The sequence below is a fragment of the Miniopterus natalensis genome, chromosome 1 (genome assembly GCF_054644295.1).
Source record: "Miniopterus natalensis isolate mMinNat1 chromosome 1, mMinNat1.hap1, whole genome shotgun sequence".
Lineage (NCBI taxonomy): Eukaryota > Metazoa > Chordata > Mammalia > Chiroptera > Miniopteridae > Miniopterus > Miniopterus natalensis.
Window position 1 is genome coordinate 41,036,026 of NC_142081.1, and position 16,452 is coordinate 41,052,477.

At 38.7% G+C, this 16,452-nt stretch overlaps 2 protein-coding genes across 6 annotated transcripts in view; one reads left to right on the top strand and one right to left on the bottom strand.

The window, feature by feature from the left end:
* Window positions 1-5,239, top strand: part of INTS14 (integrator complex subunit 14) — a 29,769-nt gene extending 24,530 nt beyond the window's left edge. For 4 of the 5 annotated variants that reach the window (XM_016208627.2, XM_016208632.2, XM_016208629.2 and 1 more), the window contains 2 exons: window positions 1,656-1,721; window positions 3,814-5,239. In XM_016208627.2, the coding sequence (XP_016064113.1) occupies window positions 1,656-1,721; window positions 3,814-4,065 (318 nt within the window). In that variant the 3' untranslated portion in view covers window positions 4,066-5,239. Of the gene's footprint in view, window positions 1-1,621; window positions 1,722-3,813 lie in introns of all 5 variants that reach the window. The other variant, XM_016208634.2, reaches the window with a different exon arrangement.
* HACD3 (3-hydroxyacyl-CoA dehydratase 3) overlaps window positions 5,108-16,452 on the bottom strand; it is a 30,681-nt gene continuing 19,336 nt past the window's right edge. Inside the window, exons 7-11 of the mRNA XM_016208635.2 lie at window positions 13,177-13,304; window positions 11,598-11,710; window positions 10,576-10,682; window positions 9,884-10,015; window positions 5,108-6,766 (exon numbers count right to left, since the gene is read on the bottom strand). Of these exons, the coding sequence (XP_016064121.1) occupies window positions 6,690-6,766; window positions 9,884-10,015; window positions 10,576-10,682; window positions 11,598-11,710; window positions 13,177-13,304 (557 nt within the window). The 3' untranslated portion in view covers window positions 5,108-6,689. The remainder of the gene's footprint in view (window positions 6,767-9,883; window positions 10,016-10,575; window positions 10,683-11,597; window positions 11,711-13,176; window positions 13,305-16,452) is intronic.

Genomic DNA, 16,452 nt, shown 5'->3' on the forward strand with positions numbered 1-16,452 from the left:
GCATTTCCTGGCATTGAATTTTAATGTTTAATTTTGGACATGCTGAGGCAGGCATCAAATAATATAATGGGTGTTATCTTTAACAACAGTTTTGAGAAAGATGTAAAAATCTTCATGTGGCTATTTCTTCCATCCCCACAGTAAGCCCAAACCATAGCATTACACTGTAATTCCACACTTTTGTGGGAAGCTGAGAGTAGACTATTACCAAGGTATGCTACTTTCAGGCAAGGTACTCGGTGACATTTCTTCATTCATTGACATAATGTCCTTTATACCTATTTTTAAAAATCACTTTTGAGCCTTTTTTTTCCATTTAAGTGTCATTGTTTTTTCTTTGTTCGTTCTTCCAATGAGTCCAGCTTAAGCCAGATGAGAAGAGGCAGTGAGGCCACCTGACAACAGAAGTAGCTTCTGTTGATGGCATAGTCCCCCTTTTCATAGAAACTAGACACATCCTGCCATGGTGAAGGTGGGAGGGATCCTTCTCTTTGTTGGAAAATTAGGTTCTCCCTCTTTTTTCTGTCACCCCTGACCACAAAACTTCCCTATTGGAAAGATAGCTGAATTTTTTTTTCTTTTTCTTTTAATTTTTCTAAAATTATTTAAAAATTTTTATGTTAGAGTGGGTATATTTTTTTATTATGGTGAAATACACATAACATTGACCATTGCAATCATTTTCAAGTATATAATTCAGTGGCATTTAGTATAATCACAATGTTATTTAACCATCACCACTACCTAGTTTCAGAACATTTTATCACCCCAAGAGGAATCCCTGTATCCATTAAGCAAGTCATTCTATATTTCCACCTTCCCCCAGCCCTTGGCAACCACTAGTCTGCTTTCTGTCTGCATGGATTTGCCTATTCTGGATATTTCATATAAATGGCATCATATAATATGTGGCCTTTTTGGTTTGGCTTCCTTCAACTAAGCATAATGTCAGTGTTCATTCATGTTGTAACATATATCAGTACTTCATTCCTTTATTCATTGTATAACTAGGCCACATTTTGTTTACCCATTCATTCAGTTGATGAGTATTTGGATTGTTTCTGCCTTTTTGCTATTCTGAATAATGCTGCTATGAATATTCATCAGATTTATTTTTTTCTTTTGTTGCTGGACTGCTGTAACTAAGAAATCATGGCCAATTCCAAGGTCATGAAGATTTGCCCCATGTTTTCTTCTAAGAGTTTTAAATGTAAGACTTGTAGCTCTTGCATTTAGGTCTTTGATCCATTTTTATTTACTTTTTTGTATATGGTGTGAAGTAAGGGTCGAACTTTATTCTTTACTATGTGGCTCTCCAGTTGTCCTACCACCATTTGTAGAAGAAACTATTCTTACCCCCATTGAATGGCACCCTAGTCAAAAAAAGCAGCTGGCCATATATATTGGATTAATGGGTGGGTTTTTGTGAGACAAGTTTATTTCTGTCACCAAGGGATTTATTATCAAGCACTTTGAAAGAGGGAGGTACTCTACTGATACTGAACAAAGGAGTGACATTAACTCAGAAGGAATCCTCGTTTTGACACGGTAGCTCTGTGCATATTTTCATTTCTTTAAACATCTAGAACCATCCTTTTGTATTCTTTCCCCTTTACCACAGAATTCTGATGTTGAATTCTTTTTACCCTTGATAGACAGATGTACAGAAGATTTTAAGAAATGCAAGAAAACTACCTGAAAAAACACAGACATTCTATAAGGTGAGACTGTCAGAATTACAGTAGAGGAAGGTGGGCCCTGGGATGTGTGCCAAAAATAAATGGTTCACCATAGTTAGTATGGGGTAGCAGAATGAGCATGGACCAGGATTAGAAATATATGGCTTGTGCCTCAGTTTTTCCATCAGTAAAGTCAACAGAAGTAATAGGTCTGTTTTTGCCCTAAAATCCAAGAATTGGAAGTGCTTAAATGGCCTGGCTCTGTGCAGAAGGGTTTCTCTGTGTTGGTGCTACTGTGACTGGCTGAGGGAAGGATCTGAAAGGACCTTAACCCTCTTATCCCTTAACCCTTCTCACCATTCCCCTGTGGGCAGATATCTAACCTAGCCCCAGGCAACTATTGTACGTGACTTCCTGGCTCTGGGATGGTGATGGCCCAGAACATTCTTACTGAACCAGATAAGCTCTCCCAGGAATGGCTTCTAAAATTGCACATTTATGAATTGCAAAAGATGGCCCTCAGGAATCATACCTGGCTGATCCAGAACCACTGGTGGAAGGAATAAAGTTACAAGGGGTGAGGTGGAGTGTGGGGCATTTAACCTCACTCATTCCTCCCGTCCTGGTGTTTGGCTGAAATCACACTAAGTGTCAGTGTGAGGTATAGTGTTGTCAGTTGTGTCCTAGTTTGCTAATCTTAAAATATAGACACACAGCCAGCCCCAGGACAGCATTTCTTCCAGAGAACATACATGCCACTTTTTCTGGATGTTATTTCATTACCTTTCTGTCACTGTTGTCTTCAAACCTAATTATGTAGTTAGCTGGTGAAATCAAGCAAGAGCAACCTTAATCAGTTCAGCCAGAGTCCTGACCAGCCTGCCATGCCCCTAACTGAAGCCCGTAATGCACACAGGTACTGATGACCGCTTGCTGTAGTCCTCCCTGCACAGCTTTCTACACGCAGTCATCAGCTGTCTGTCCAAGTCGACACTCTTGTACACTGGCCTTTTGAACTTTACACTTGTTTAACATGATAAAGCAGTGCTCAGAAAGCCCATTTCTCTCTTCTGGTTCCATATAATCCCACATCAGGGCTGGAAAGGGCCTCTACCAGGCGATTGCATCAGCTCCTGCAGTGGGCAGGGAAGAGGTTTTCCTTCTCATGTTGTAAGGCCACTGAGATCCAGAGAGGCCACACAACTTGCCCAAATCGCACAGCTATGTGGTTGGTGCGGCACTTCCTATTTCTCTGCTCCCATTCACTACCCCACCTCTTTGTGGCAGTCTTTCAGGTCAGATTTCCTGACTCCTCCAGAGCCTCCAGAGCCTCCAGAGCCTTTATTGTCATTCAGCCCGAGAGGCTTGAGAGTCTTAAGAGCCCTCTGAGGTTTGGGACAAGCCTTTTCCATACCTGAGCTAGAGGAAAAGGAACCCTCCTTAGAGTTATGAGTAAATGAAACGATGTATGCAAAGTGCCTCAAGATGTTTGCATACGTCCTCATCAACTGTGGAGTTGACGACCTGTGTTTCAGTGTCCTCACCCAGCTTTCTGATCACCTGTAGAGGAACCGCTTCTCAGCCGTGTCGTCACACTCTCGTTACAGGCATCTTTGTACAAACATTTGTTCTCACATAAAAATGCTCACTTAAGTTCAGGGTTCAAAGAGAACTTATTCCAAGCTGAGCACTTAGAATGTATGTGATAATTCCAGACGGAGGGGTGGCTGGACTGGCTGGTCAGGAAGACAGAGTTGACGGGAGTTGGTCAGGAAGTCAGTCAACAAGATAGTAGAAGATGAAGTGGGAATAGAAATCAGTCAAGAAGTGGGGACCACAAATGGAGTTTTGACTGAGAACTTGATAATTACTCTGTCAGTGTGAACTTTACTATTTTCTGCCTAATCATGTACATTACCCATCAAAATTTAGGTCATCATAGTTGAGGTGTCTCTTTGCAGATAAGGTGGTTATATTTTCTTAAAAAGTACTTCACAAGAATGGTTGTAAACAAATCTACTTACCAGTTACACCTTTGAATAAAAAAACCTGCTTTTACTGTCACACACAGACACAAAAGTATGAGATGAGGAAATTGCATTTTAGGAACATTGATGTTTTTTAAATGTTTCAGGAGCTGAACCGTTTACGAAAGGCTGCCCTGGCCTTTGGTTTCCTGGACTTGCTCAAGGGGGTGGCTGACATGCTGGAAAGGGAGTGCACACTGCTGCCGGACACAGCCCACCCTGATGCAGCATTCCAGCTGACCCACGCTGCCCAGCAGCTCAAGCTGGCCAGTACCGGCACCTCTGAGTATGCCGGCTATGACCACAACATCACGCCTTTGCAGACAGACTTCTCTGGGAGCAGCACTGAAAGACTGTGAAGCTGACTTTTGGAGCCTTCCTTTCCTCATTTCAAGTGAAAATGATTTAGAGTAAAAACCGTTCCAGAGTGTTCACCTCTGCAATAACTACCCGAAGACCTCCCTGAGGCTGCCTCAGAAGCACCACTTGCTGGTTTGAATGACAAGTCTGAGAGGGGCTCTGAAGGGTGGTTGGCTGCTTGGGCTTTGATATTAGCTTCCTGAGGCTCAGAGTCTTTCAGCCCAAAAAACACCTGTTGCTCCCATGATGGGAACATCTCCTGAGAAGCTTGAAGGTCTGATGGGCACAGAGCTCTCCCCATTCCTCAGGGCCGCAAAGGCCCTCTGACTTTCTGAAAGGCATCTTCTCCTCTCAGTCATAAGGACATTTTCAAGCTTCTGCCCTTGGAGTGAGCAACCCAAACTTGTCTGGGACTAGCTAAGTACAAGCCCTACACCACTAAGTTTTAGAACTTTTCTTAGAACTTGGGCAGACTTGGTGGTAACCCGTAGGTGCTTTGGGTACGTCTTGAGATACAGACTTTTAAATAGCAACCATAAATGTATAAAATTATTCCTGTCTTTTTTTCCTAAATGAAAAAAAATATTTGATTTTCTATAAAATGGTTTTACTGGGAAACTAATGAGTCTTTGCCTTTTGATCTGTTCTACTTGGGTATAATTTCAGCTTCCTGTGTGGCAGATTGACAAATCATGAGGGTTCCTTGGGTTCCATACTGCCTTGTTTCTGACACTGGTTAGGCCTCATTGCCCGGGCCAGGTTCCATCCAGGTAGATTCCGACAGGTCACTACAAGTCAGCTACCCTTCCATTCATCAGCTAGTTTCATCATCCTGGGCAAGTCCTGTAGCTTCTTTAGGTTTTATTTACATCATCAGTGCTTTTCAAATTCTCTGTGAACTGCCTAAGGTATTACTCCCTCAGGCTTCAACCTGAGCAGCCATTTTTAACATGCTGAACTGCTATATAATATTTTGTCTGAACAAAGGACTTTATCACTAACAACTTGAAAACCATTAAATAAATTACCTTTAAACACAAGTTATTAGGATTTTGACTGTAAATGTTTAATAGAAATACACACTCTTTTGCTTTCTTAGCAAAGAATATAAGATTCTGCCACAGATGCAGCATAATCTGCTGCAAAGCTGATCTGCCCAATCACACACAGAAAGTCAGGTGAAAGAACATCAGAACTTAATACAAATATTGACAGAGGTTACAGACATGCAAAATACCCATCAGTGCAATGAACTTGTAAGAAAAATCAGCCAGCCTATGCTAATCATATGTTTTTAGGTCAAGCCAGGTTTCCATCTTGGGCTCAGAGAAACAGCATAGCTCATTCAGTCCCCTTTTCCCCAGGAACAACGGGAATGGCAAAACAGAAAGCGCAATCATGCCTTAAATTCTTTTATGCAAGCATTACTTGTAACACATTTTACTTGGTTTATTTGGAATGTAGTAGAAGAAACTTGATGTTTTGACAATGGCCAAACTTCATAATGCCTAGATTTTTTTCAGTTCCTGTTGGTGGGTTTCCGTCCAGGAATCTTATTAAAGGACCACCTGGTGGTTCTCCAGCCAACATTCTCTGTTCACTGTCCTACTGCAGAGTTGAAACACAGCAGAATAAAAGCAGGTGGTTTTGAGGTCTATTCAAAAACAGACAATCCCACCACTTCTGACAAGTACATAAGTAAATGGACTTAGCTACTTCAGGGGAAGGAAGATTGTTTTGTTTGTGCACAGCCTAAGACAGTTTTGCAGGCATGTTTAGACTGGCCCACTCTAGTGTTCTCAGTTTGCTACAGGCTGCATTGCCAGCAGCTGTCTTATGGCCAGTTGGACCCTTCTGACCCCTGTAGCCATTTGGGGTTGTAACTCTCATAATTTCATTATTTTCTAATTAATGTTTCATCTTTCTTTAGTGTTGAAAATAGTTCTGACATCTCAGAATGAAGTAAGTGATCATGGTGTTCCAAGGTTCTGACTGGTGCCTGTCAAGTCATTCTGTGCCCACACAGGTAAGCACTGTATAGTAACAATATCTTTAGAGAGGCCAAAAAATTCAGAGGTAATATGTGTTCTCTATGCCCACTTGGACTCAGAAATGTTTTATCAGTAACTGAGTCAAATAGATTTTTTAAAAAGTCAATGCCACTCCACTTAACAAGTAACCCCTTGGGTACAGAATATATTAGGCCCTGCCTGGGTCACTTTAACAGCCTCCTACAGAGCAAGTCTTGCTTTTTCTCCATAATCAATAGCCAAAAAGAACAAATTCCAGCTGTAAGAATGGCCAGTACCTAGTAGGTTCAGGGCACTGACAAAATCTCTCTGGCTTGTGTGAAACAGACTAGTGACTGGACATGGAGTGGTTGGAGGGCAGGGCTGAGTCTGCTGTCACTAACAGAATACAAAAGAACAAACAGATGTCATGCAAGTACTACACTAATAAAATAAATCCAGGATGTTACTGGGGAAAAGGGAAGATAGCCTTACTGAGAATTTAATAGTTTAACTTTAAAAAAACTTTTACATCAGTACAAGAAGGTAAAACCGTTAAGAATTATAGATTAGGCTCAAAAGTCTAAATGGCAAGAAGTCATCTAAATCTCTTCTCAGTGGATCTTTTTCTTTTTTTGTCCATAGCGCCGCCTACGCTGTTTATAAAGGTGACGGAAATTTATGTATAACCCTGAAAAAGAAAAGAGGCCGGTTAGAAGTGAGAATCTTTGCCCTTGTTTATAACCAGAAGTTCCTGGGCAGGGACAGTCTCTAGTTGTGTTTTTCATCTCCCTCTATGCTTATTGCAGCTGCTCAGGAAGTACAACTTAGTAACAAACTATTAACAAATTATTAACGGTGCACTAGAGACAACTCAATTTTTCCCCAGTGGGTTTACAATTCCACTTTCTCCCATATTTTATTGTGAAAATTTAAGTATACAAAAAAGATTAAATCATTGTACAGGAAATACCACCTGGATTTAAACTTTTTTTTTTTTTAATTTTTTTTATTTCAGAGAGAGGAAGGGAGAGAGAGAGATAGAAACATCAATGATGAGAGAGTCATTGATCGGCTGCAGCCCGCAACCCAGGCATGTGCCCTGACCGGGAATCGAACCCTGATCGCCTGGATCCTAGGTTGATGCTTAACCACTGAGCCACGACTGGCCGGGCTGGATTTAAACTTTAACTTGTTACATTTACTTTACCGCATACCAATTCCCATCTCATTTTTGATGTTTTTCAATGAAAGTTACACCTGTATCCCTAAACATTTCCTTAACTGGAGTTCACAATATTCTTTCTTTTACCTTCTTTTAAAGTAAGACTTACACAAAATACACAAATCTGAAGTAATAGAAGCAACCCAATTTTTAATTCAAGGCTGTGCGATAACCTGTATTGTGCAATAGTTTAAAAGGTGTGGGACCCTTTTCTAGGAAGCACAATCTAGTGAATTAGAACGCATAGGATTTCAGAGTCAGAAAGAACAAATTTCGGTTCCACATGGCTTAGCCTCAACTTCAGTTTCCTCATTGTACAGCAGAGTGAAAGACACTTATTTTGCAGATGTAGTGTGAGAGAAGGCAGGTTTAGAAAAGCACTTTGGTCTATATACAAATGTAACTGGTTGTTATTACTGCTTCTAAATCATGCAAATTTAGGATCTATTTCCTTCTGAAGAATAAGAACAACTACATATTCACTGTAGGCAAACTAGATATGAGTATAAAACCTTGAAAATTAGAATGTGCAACCCACATAAGCAACGTGAAAAAAAGCCATTAGGGTTACTGCACATTAACATACTTCTAACTCTTCTAACTTTTTTAGTAAAATATTTTAAGGGTCTTTCCAATACTTATTCCTCTTTAACACTTTCAGTATGTCCACCTCATGGAGCCTAATTACAATAATAGAGATTTATCTAGTAATAAACAGCTCTTTTAATGAGTACATTTTCCAAACTGAAGCTTACTCCCTTCAACGACCAACCATTTTAACATTTTGGTTAGAAATCTTCCTGAATTGTATTATACCCTTTATTTATTTTTTGATCCTTACCCGAGGATATTTTTTCCATTGATTTTTAGAGAGTGGGAGGGGAGAGAGAGAGAGAAACATCGATGTGAGAAAGACATCGATTGGTTGCCTCCCGGGCACGCCCCTACTGGGGCCAGGGATGGAACCTACAGCCCAAGTACGTGCCCTTGACCAGGAATCGAATCCACAACCCTCAGGTTTGCAGGCCAATGCTCTAACCACTGAAGCTAAACCGGCCAGGGCTATTATACCCTTTCTGAAACAGGAAAGAAATGGAATAAAATTTAATCTTTGGCAAATGACCTATACCCATAACATATTATTTAACTGTGCTTCTGCCATGCGCTGATATCCTAAGTGTAGGTCTCTTCTCCCCTAATACTAAATGACCAAAACCGCTGGGCTTTCTGGCTTCTTGGGTTTACTTTTGGTCAGCTTCCTATCACTGTCTGGGGTAGCCAGTGATCCTTACCTCCTAGTATTTCATACCCTTGTGCAGTCCCCCCCCACACTTTACTAGGTAGGTCTATGTAACCAACAGAATATGGGAAAAGTGATAGTATGTCACTTCTGAGATTAGGTTATAAAAGGCAGTGTGGACATGATAGAGGTGCTAATTATGACCTACAATGGCAATCATTACAATATATAGATGTATCAAATGAACATGTTATATACTTTAAATTGATACAATGTTATATGTCAAACATATTATAATTAAAAATTAGACAACTTTTTTAAAAGGCAGTGTGGCTTCTGGCTCTCAGACCACTTGCTCTGGGGGGAGCCATGTCATGAGCAGCCTTATGGAGAACTGTAGCAGGAAACTGAAGCCTCCTGTCCACAACTAAATGAGTGAGCTTAGAACAGATCCTCCAGCCCCAGTCAAGTCTATAGAAACTGTAGCCCTGGCTGAGCTGACAGCTTGACTGAAACTTCATGAGGGACCCTGAGCCAGGGCCACCCAACTAGGCTGCTTCCTGACCCGCAGAAACCATGTGAGATAATAAATGTTTGTTGTCTTAAGCTGCTAAATTTTGGGGTAATTTGTTACACAGCAATAGATAACTAATATACTATCTGTTGTCACCTCCTCTGTTGCTAAGAGACCAGACGGCCATACTTACTTAGGGCCAACTCAAGACTTGGGATAAATACATAAATTATATTAAAATGTATTAGAACTTTATCTAAAGTAAAAAGTCCTTATAGTTAGGAAGGATTATAAATCTCTTATATTTGCAATAATTTAGGTTTATATATTTTTCCCTTCTTTTAATTTTTATGAATTAAGGCAAGAACTTATATTTTATATAAAAGTACAATAATAAACATGTTTTACATGAGGAGCAAAGGAGCCTCCTATTGTTAGGTAGAAGGCTTTATGACATCTCTTGGCTGTTCTTCCTTCTTGCGGCCACTTGTATTACCACTCCTGTAAACTCTGGGTAAGGAATGTGCTACCGAAATTAGTAAAAGTAAAATGAGCTTCTTCTTATATTGTTTCAAACATGAAATATATTATGGTGAGTTCCCAATGACCTAGAGCACTTCAAGAAAGATAACCACCACCGGGATTTGGGAAGAAATGCTTCCCATACATAGCATCTCCTCCTAGTGGGTCTGTTCTGCAAAGTCATCTTTCTCTAACTCTGCACTGCTCTTTGGGAAATAAGATTCCTAAAGGCTTTTAAAACTTTGAATCATTTAGTCTACCCTCTAAAGAAGTGAGAGAGAAAGTCTATTATAGAGCCAATACTTACCTAAAAATAACATTATAAGATAAATCTGAAGAAAAAAGGAAAATCTAACTTTGATTTTCACGGGATATGGCAATGTGAAACTGAATCTTCCTGTTTCATTGAACACTGGAATGGACTGGATCACCGAGACAGCTGAAGGCAGAAACAAGAACTTGTTAGAAGCAAGTAAAACGCAGTCACATGCAGTGACAGCACCTTCTAACCCCTCCAAGTTTCAGTTACAGGCTGCTGGAAGTGCTTCCTCCTCCCTTTGTACAGGAGGCTTCCGCCTCTTCTGTTTCCCCCGTTTTCCTGAGAGATGAGCCTCCAAGCGGACAACAGATGAATGAGCAGCAGCCATCTGATAACACTGGGCTTGTCCCCTATTCTATGAGGTGGAGAGAAAAACCCCTGCCTGACTCACCCACTAATTGTTTGTCAAAATAAAATAAAGCCATCAATATGAACCTGCTTTGGAAAATTAAAAGAACCATATAAATAGGAAGCTCACAATATAGGACCATCCAGCTTCCAAATGAGCGACTTCCCTGGAACAATCTGGATACCAGGAGTATTATGGAAGGAAGCTACTATGAGGAAAATCTTGAAAAGTCCAACATCCACACACTAAGGCTGGCGGAGGGAGGAAGATCTGGCCTATTGGCTTAGCTATCCCTTGGAGCTAAGCTGTAACCTAAAGTTCCTGAAAGTACCTTCTGCCAAACATCCCAGAGGATACAAAGGAATCCACACAGTGTAACGGAGCCATGTGAGCACCTTCCAATCCATATCAATGCAGGAAAGCATGTAGAAGGGGTACCTGTTGAAAAGAAGGAATTCAGATATTGAAAGCCACATCAGGTTCTGAATGCAACCCTACAACATCATTCAAACAGAACCATCTCACAGTTAGCCACACATCATCTTCAGAACAGAAGTATAAACCTGGGCTGTCTGCCCACAAACTCCCATCATGCTCCTCCCCCAGTCCTCAAAGGATGTGAACTCTCTTTAATGACAAAGTAAGTATAGGTCTCAAAGGAACCCTCTTTGAAATAGTGGAGTATGTGGGATAGATGCTCAGAAGTTTTTTGGCTTTATTCCTAGTTTTGATTGACCTTCCAAGTAGGGAGGGATGACAGACACATCGACAGGCACTTTATCTCTGGATAAATGAATGCTATCAAAATTAAGTACATTTAAGTATACCAAAGACCTTTAACCTCGAATCATACTTACAGAATATGTATGGTTGGTAGAGAAGAATACATCTACTTTAATTGGATTTTTTTTAAAGATATTTTATTGGCAACTGAGGATGGAAGAATCAGATAAGAGGTCAATTTAAAACTTCAGAAATCTTGTAGTAGAAGATTCATTTCTACCATCCCTTCTAGAAGGGTGGTCTTCACTAGTTTCATCCAACCTGGATTGCTCCTTCAATCCCATGTTTCTTCAGCCCTTTCATGAATTTTTCTCTTCCCAGTAAGATCCTGAAGGGTAAGATGGGTCTTTTCATTTCCCTGGGTCTCTCCTTCTGCTCCCCAGTGCCCAGGTTTGGCACTATGTAGGATCCAATGACAGCTTTAAAAAACTCTGCCTTGCTTTTGTGGAGCCCGTAGATGCAGCTACAACTCTCCACAGGTGGAACCTTAATCCCAAACCAAATGAGACCCTGGAAGAGAGCTGATCCAAAGCAGAAGAATACAAACACCATCCTAGCATTTCTACCCACCTGAAAATTTCAATTGTGCTCCACAAATAAAACACAAAGAAAACCACAGCTTTGTTTTGCATTTCTTCCATGGTGCCAAAGATGATAAACAAAATGAAATTTCTTCCAAAAAGCTATTAAAAGGACCCAAGAGAGAGAAAAAAGTTTAAGAATATATTTTTTAAAACCATATACATGTGTTATTTGAAACCTAACCCCACTAAATTCAAGGTAAATAGAAAAAGACTGAGCTCAACTGGTTTAATCCCCTGCTCCAGTGTTGGAACAAGTTAAATGCCCACACCAGTCTTTCTAGATAAATGAGTATGCATATGTGTATAAATGTATCATCATAACTAGTATATTTTTAAAAATACACATTCAAACACAGCTTAAAGGATACTGCCAAATGAACATCTGTGTCTGCATAAGCCAAGCTAAGAAATAGAACATTACCAGTATGGCACTCCCCCAACCCCAGAAATAACTACTATCTTGTGTTAAGCATTTCATTGTTTATACGTTTACTGCTTATGTATGTATGCTTAAGCAGTATACTGTTTCACTCTGCCTGTTTTTTAATGTGCTGAAATCATGCTACACATAATATTCTGTGACTTCTTACTCAATGTTATGTTCCCAAGATCATCCACACTGAATCATGTGGCATTGTCCAGCTCCTAGAGGCTTCATTCACATTGTATTCTATGTCACTGGCACTTGCTGGAGCTATGCAATGTGATACTGAACCAGTCCCATCCACCTTGTCCTAGAAATTCTACCCAAATGCTTATTTGTACTAGCCTCTGATACACAAAAAACATTATTCCGCATTAGTGGGTATCACTATCCCCTTCTTATTTTTTAAACTAAACAAAGCAGCCTCTTTCCAAGGGCAGAAAACCTAGAAATAACAAAGCTATGTACTAACACCCTTTACCATGCAACTGATACTATTAGCATGCCAGAGTTGGTATACCACAAAAAGATAGAATTATCAAAACTACTCCAGAAAAGACTAACCAATAATCACCACTTCTCCCTGTGTCTGGGTAGGTGGTATTTAGTGATATGTAATTGCATAGCTAAGAAACAGAAAAGCGGACGAAAGGCTTTGATGCCCCATTCCTGATACTGTCTTCCAAATATCAGGAAAATACATAGATGTACTGGGGAGAGGGATCCCCACACAAGTCAGAAGAATCACCTTCATATATGAAAGTTGAAGGAAAAAGAGTTCCTAGGTATTATACTGCCTTCATCCACCCAGGCTGGGAGGAGACCAAGCATCTCTCTCTAAGAAGACTAAGGGTAGGATTTTCTGCTCCTGCCTGAGAATCAAGTTTCCCTAGTTTTACAGCTCTTTGTATAACTGTGATTTCATGAAGATGTTATAATGAAATCAACCTGAAATGGCAAAAGTTAACTTTGGAAAATATTCCTAAGGTTTAAATTTCTCTTCCTTATTCAGACAAAACAATGCTTTTCCTGTGCCAATAGGTATTTTTACTAATTGAGACTTCTCAGCAGATTGTGGCATAACTACTAAATAAACAATGAAATCTTTCATTCCCCACCCTTGAGATCAACTGTCCAATACCTGGAGAACAGAAGGTATCACTGGTGACTTAGTGACTCCAATTGCTGCATTGATAGTTTCCACAACTGCCAGCATCTGGCAGAAATACATCATGTCAGCAATGGTGTGGAATGTGTCATAGAAGGACTCTATGGGACAAAGTACATTAAGGGTAAATGAACTGGCAAATCACAACAGAATAATTTCTCAAACTATATAACTCCTTACAGGAAAGGAATTTTAAGAAAGGTATAATAAATATCCAGTCAGATTCAAGTTTACTAACCAACTGCACTGGAAGAAAGCAGGCCTGTGTGATCGTGAATGAGTCAATTATTGGTTACCAGAAAGCACATAAACCACACTGTATGCACTTTTCATTTTAAAAGACAAGGGAGAAAGGCATACCTAGACTTCATTCAGTTATTGTATGCAATATAATATAAGGCACAGCAATAATTCTTTTCAGCTCCATCATCTCATTTAACTTAAAGCTAAAACTATATCACATATATTGAATGCAATCTAGCCTTTTAAAATCTCAAAAATTATACAATCATAAATAGAGGTGCAAAAGTATTGAATAAAATTAACTTTCAAAAACCTTAATTGTGCTTCTATATTTAATCCTAATTATTCTTTTTCTGAGAATCTATCCTAACTAAAAAAATCTAAAATGAAAAAAACTTTAGAAATAAGGTTGCTCTCTCAAACATTTCTCAGTGCATTAAAGTAGAAACTGTCTAAATGTATAAGGTAATGGGAAGTTTGAGTAAACTATAGTATATCTACTTCATGGATATTATGTAATAATTTAAAATAACAGTTATTGCTTATATGAGGTCAGCAAATATATCAATTTTGAGTGGTCTGTAATATAAAATCCTTTCCTTTTCATGCTGATCCTCACCTGACATCCTGTATTCCTACATTCCTCTTTGCAGTGTTTCTCAACCAGGGCACCACTGACATTTTGGCTAGGATAATTGTTTGTCCTGCACATTGCAGAAAGTTTAGGATTTTTGATGCTTATTAAATCCAAGTATAGTGCTTCCGAGGATCTGGCAGAGTTAGGGCAGTTACCAACAAAGACGACACTGTAGGAGCCTCAAAGGGTACGGTTTAAATACCAGATAAATAATAAGAGGCCCTTGCAAAAACTGAAGAAAACCTCTGAAGTATTTTTGCAAAACTGATTCATTTTACAATCCTGCTTTAAAGTCAAATGTGAAATGAAGAATGGTATGTATTGCTAATGCATAATTTTACCAGAAAAAAATCCACCAATAAGTAGTTCAAAATTTGACTAATTCTTTTCTTTGAAAAAATTTATGCAAAATTACAATTTAAATTTTACTATATATAAAATAAAAAAATTATTTTCATAATTTTAAATGCCCCTTTTTCAAGACAAAATCCCCATCAAATCTTTTTGTCACCATTTACAATGAAAATTCTGGTATCAAGAAGGGGGTTCACTTTAAGTGGCATTCTCCTTTAAAAAATGAGGACCTCAGAAAGTTGTGACTTAAGATTTGGCATATGGTAAACAAAAATTAGATCTTATGGGCTTTGCCTCTGATTTTATGGGACATTGGTCTTTGCTTCAATTCAGGAATAGAAATCTTATTTCTAAAATGATACGTTACAAAGAATATTAGTAACATTAAAATGTTTATAACATTGTTTTAAAAACAAGATGCAAAATTTATATACAGTATGATTATTAAACTGTAGGAGGCAAAAAAGGCTAAAAGGCAATGTATGGAAATATTAATAGTGATAGACAATGACTTATTAACCTCCCCTTCCTTCTCCCACACCTTCTTCACCCATTTTTCCCCCGTTTTACAAACTTTCTTAAATCAGCACATTTTAATTTAATGATTTGGGGGAAAAATTTTTTTGAATGTAAGAAAAGGCATTCATGTTAATGGAATATGGATTTAAACAGAAGTAGTATAAAATAGTATATACTCTTCCTAGTTATTATGCATCAAGATCCTTAAAATAACTTGTCCTTTAATCTCACAATTCCACTTCGGAACTGTTCCTAAGGCAGTTATATGGGAAAGACGCCAAGAACCAAGGAGCCAAGAATCTACTGCTCTCGTTGGGACTATGGTAGAATTTTTAAGTCTTTATTTTCTGATTTCTTCTGTAATGTACACATTTTTATAATTAGAAAAAAATTAAAAATTTAATAAAAAAATATTAATAGAGAGCTAGGCAAGCTCAAATAAGAGTTTCTACATAAGCCCAAGAATCTGCTGCTGTGTCCTTAGCATATGAAGTTTAGCAACTACATGTTTACATGAAAAAACAAGTACATGTGTGGGACCTGCCATTCACCAACATCCTTTATTCAAAAGGAGAAAATTGCAAAGGGAAAGCTAGGACCCTGGGTACCAGGCCCCAACTCCTCTCTGAGAACTGATAGGGAAGAATTAAACCAGCAGCTCTGTTCCAGAAGGTGGTTAGGAAGGGGCTCAGAGCCAAAATAGAAATTACAAATCCAGGCAGCTTACTTTAAACTCATGACCCAGATACTTAGCAGCTTTTACACTGCATCACCTAACAGCCAGAGAGCTTACACGGCAACATTCAGAAGCAATCCAACTGTGTTGGTTTAAACTGTGGTTTGCAGATCCAAGGTGTTAAGAAGGCTGTAAAAATGTGCACTTCTTTCAAATAATTCTAGAGCTAACTACAATTCACCTTCTAAAAACCTCAGATGGAAAAATTTAGGAGTGAATAAGAGTCTACAGGAGCTTTTCTCTCTCTTTAAAGTTTATATTTTTCCATTACACTTATATTTTTCCTCATATCTATTTTACAAAATAAAGAATTTTTTAAAATTATCCACATTCAAACCATTTGAAAATGGTACGTTTCCTCCCAATCTTTTCATGTGATTGGTTCATTTTCACCTTTTTATATGGGTGTGATCAAACTGGAAGAATAAATTTATATGTTACTTCTTTAGACTGTCCTCAGTATTTTTCCATGTTATTACAAACTCTTTAAATACTTCATATTTGTTTCACAACATTACATGAGAGAATATTCTACACCAATCCCTCACTGGACATTTAGGTAGCTTCTAATCTGTCACTAATATAAGTAATGCCATAATGTCTATCTTTTTGAAAAAGCTTCTCTTGCAGTTTCAATTAGTTCTTTAGAACTTAGTTCCAGAAGTGAAATTACCAGGTTCAAGGATACGGACAGTTAAGGTTCCTGATTCACTCTGCCAAATGATTTCCCAAGAGTTGTTGTAATTACATACCCTCCCAG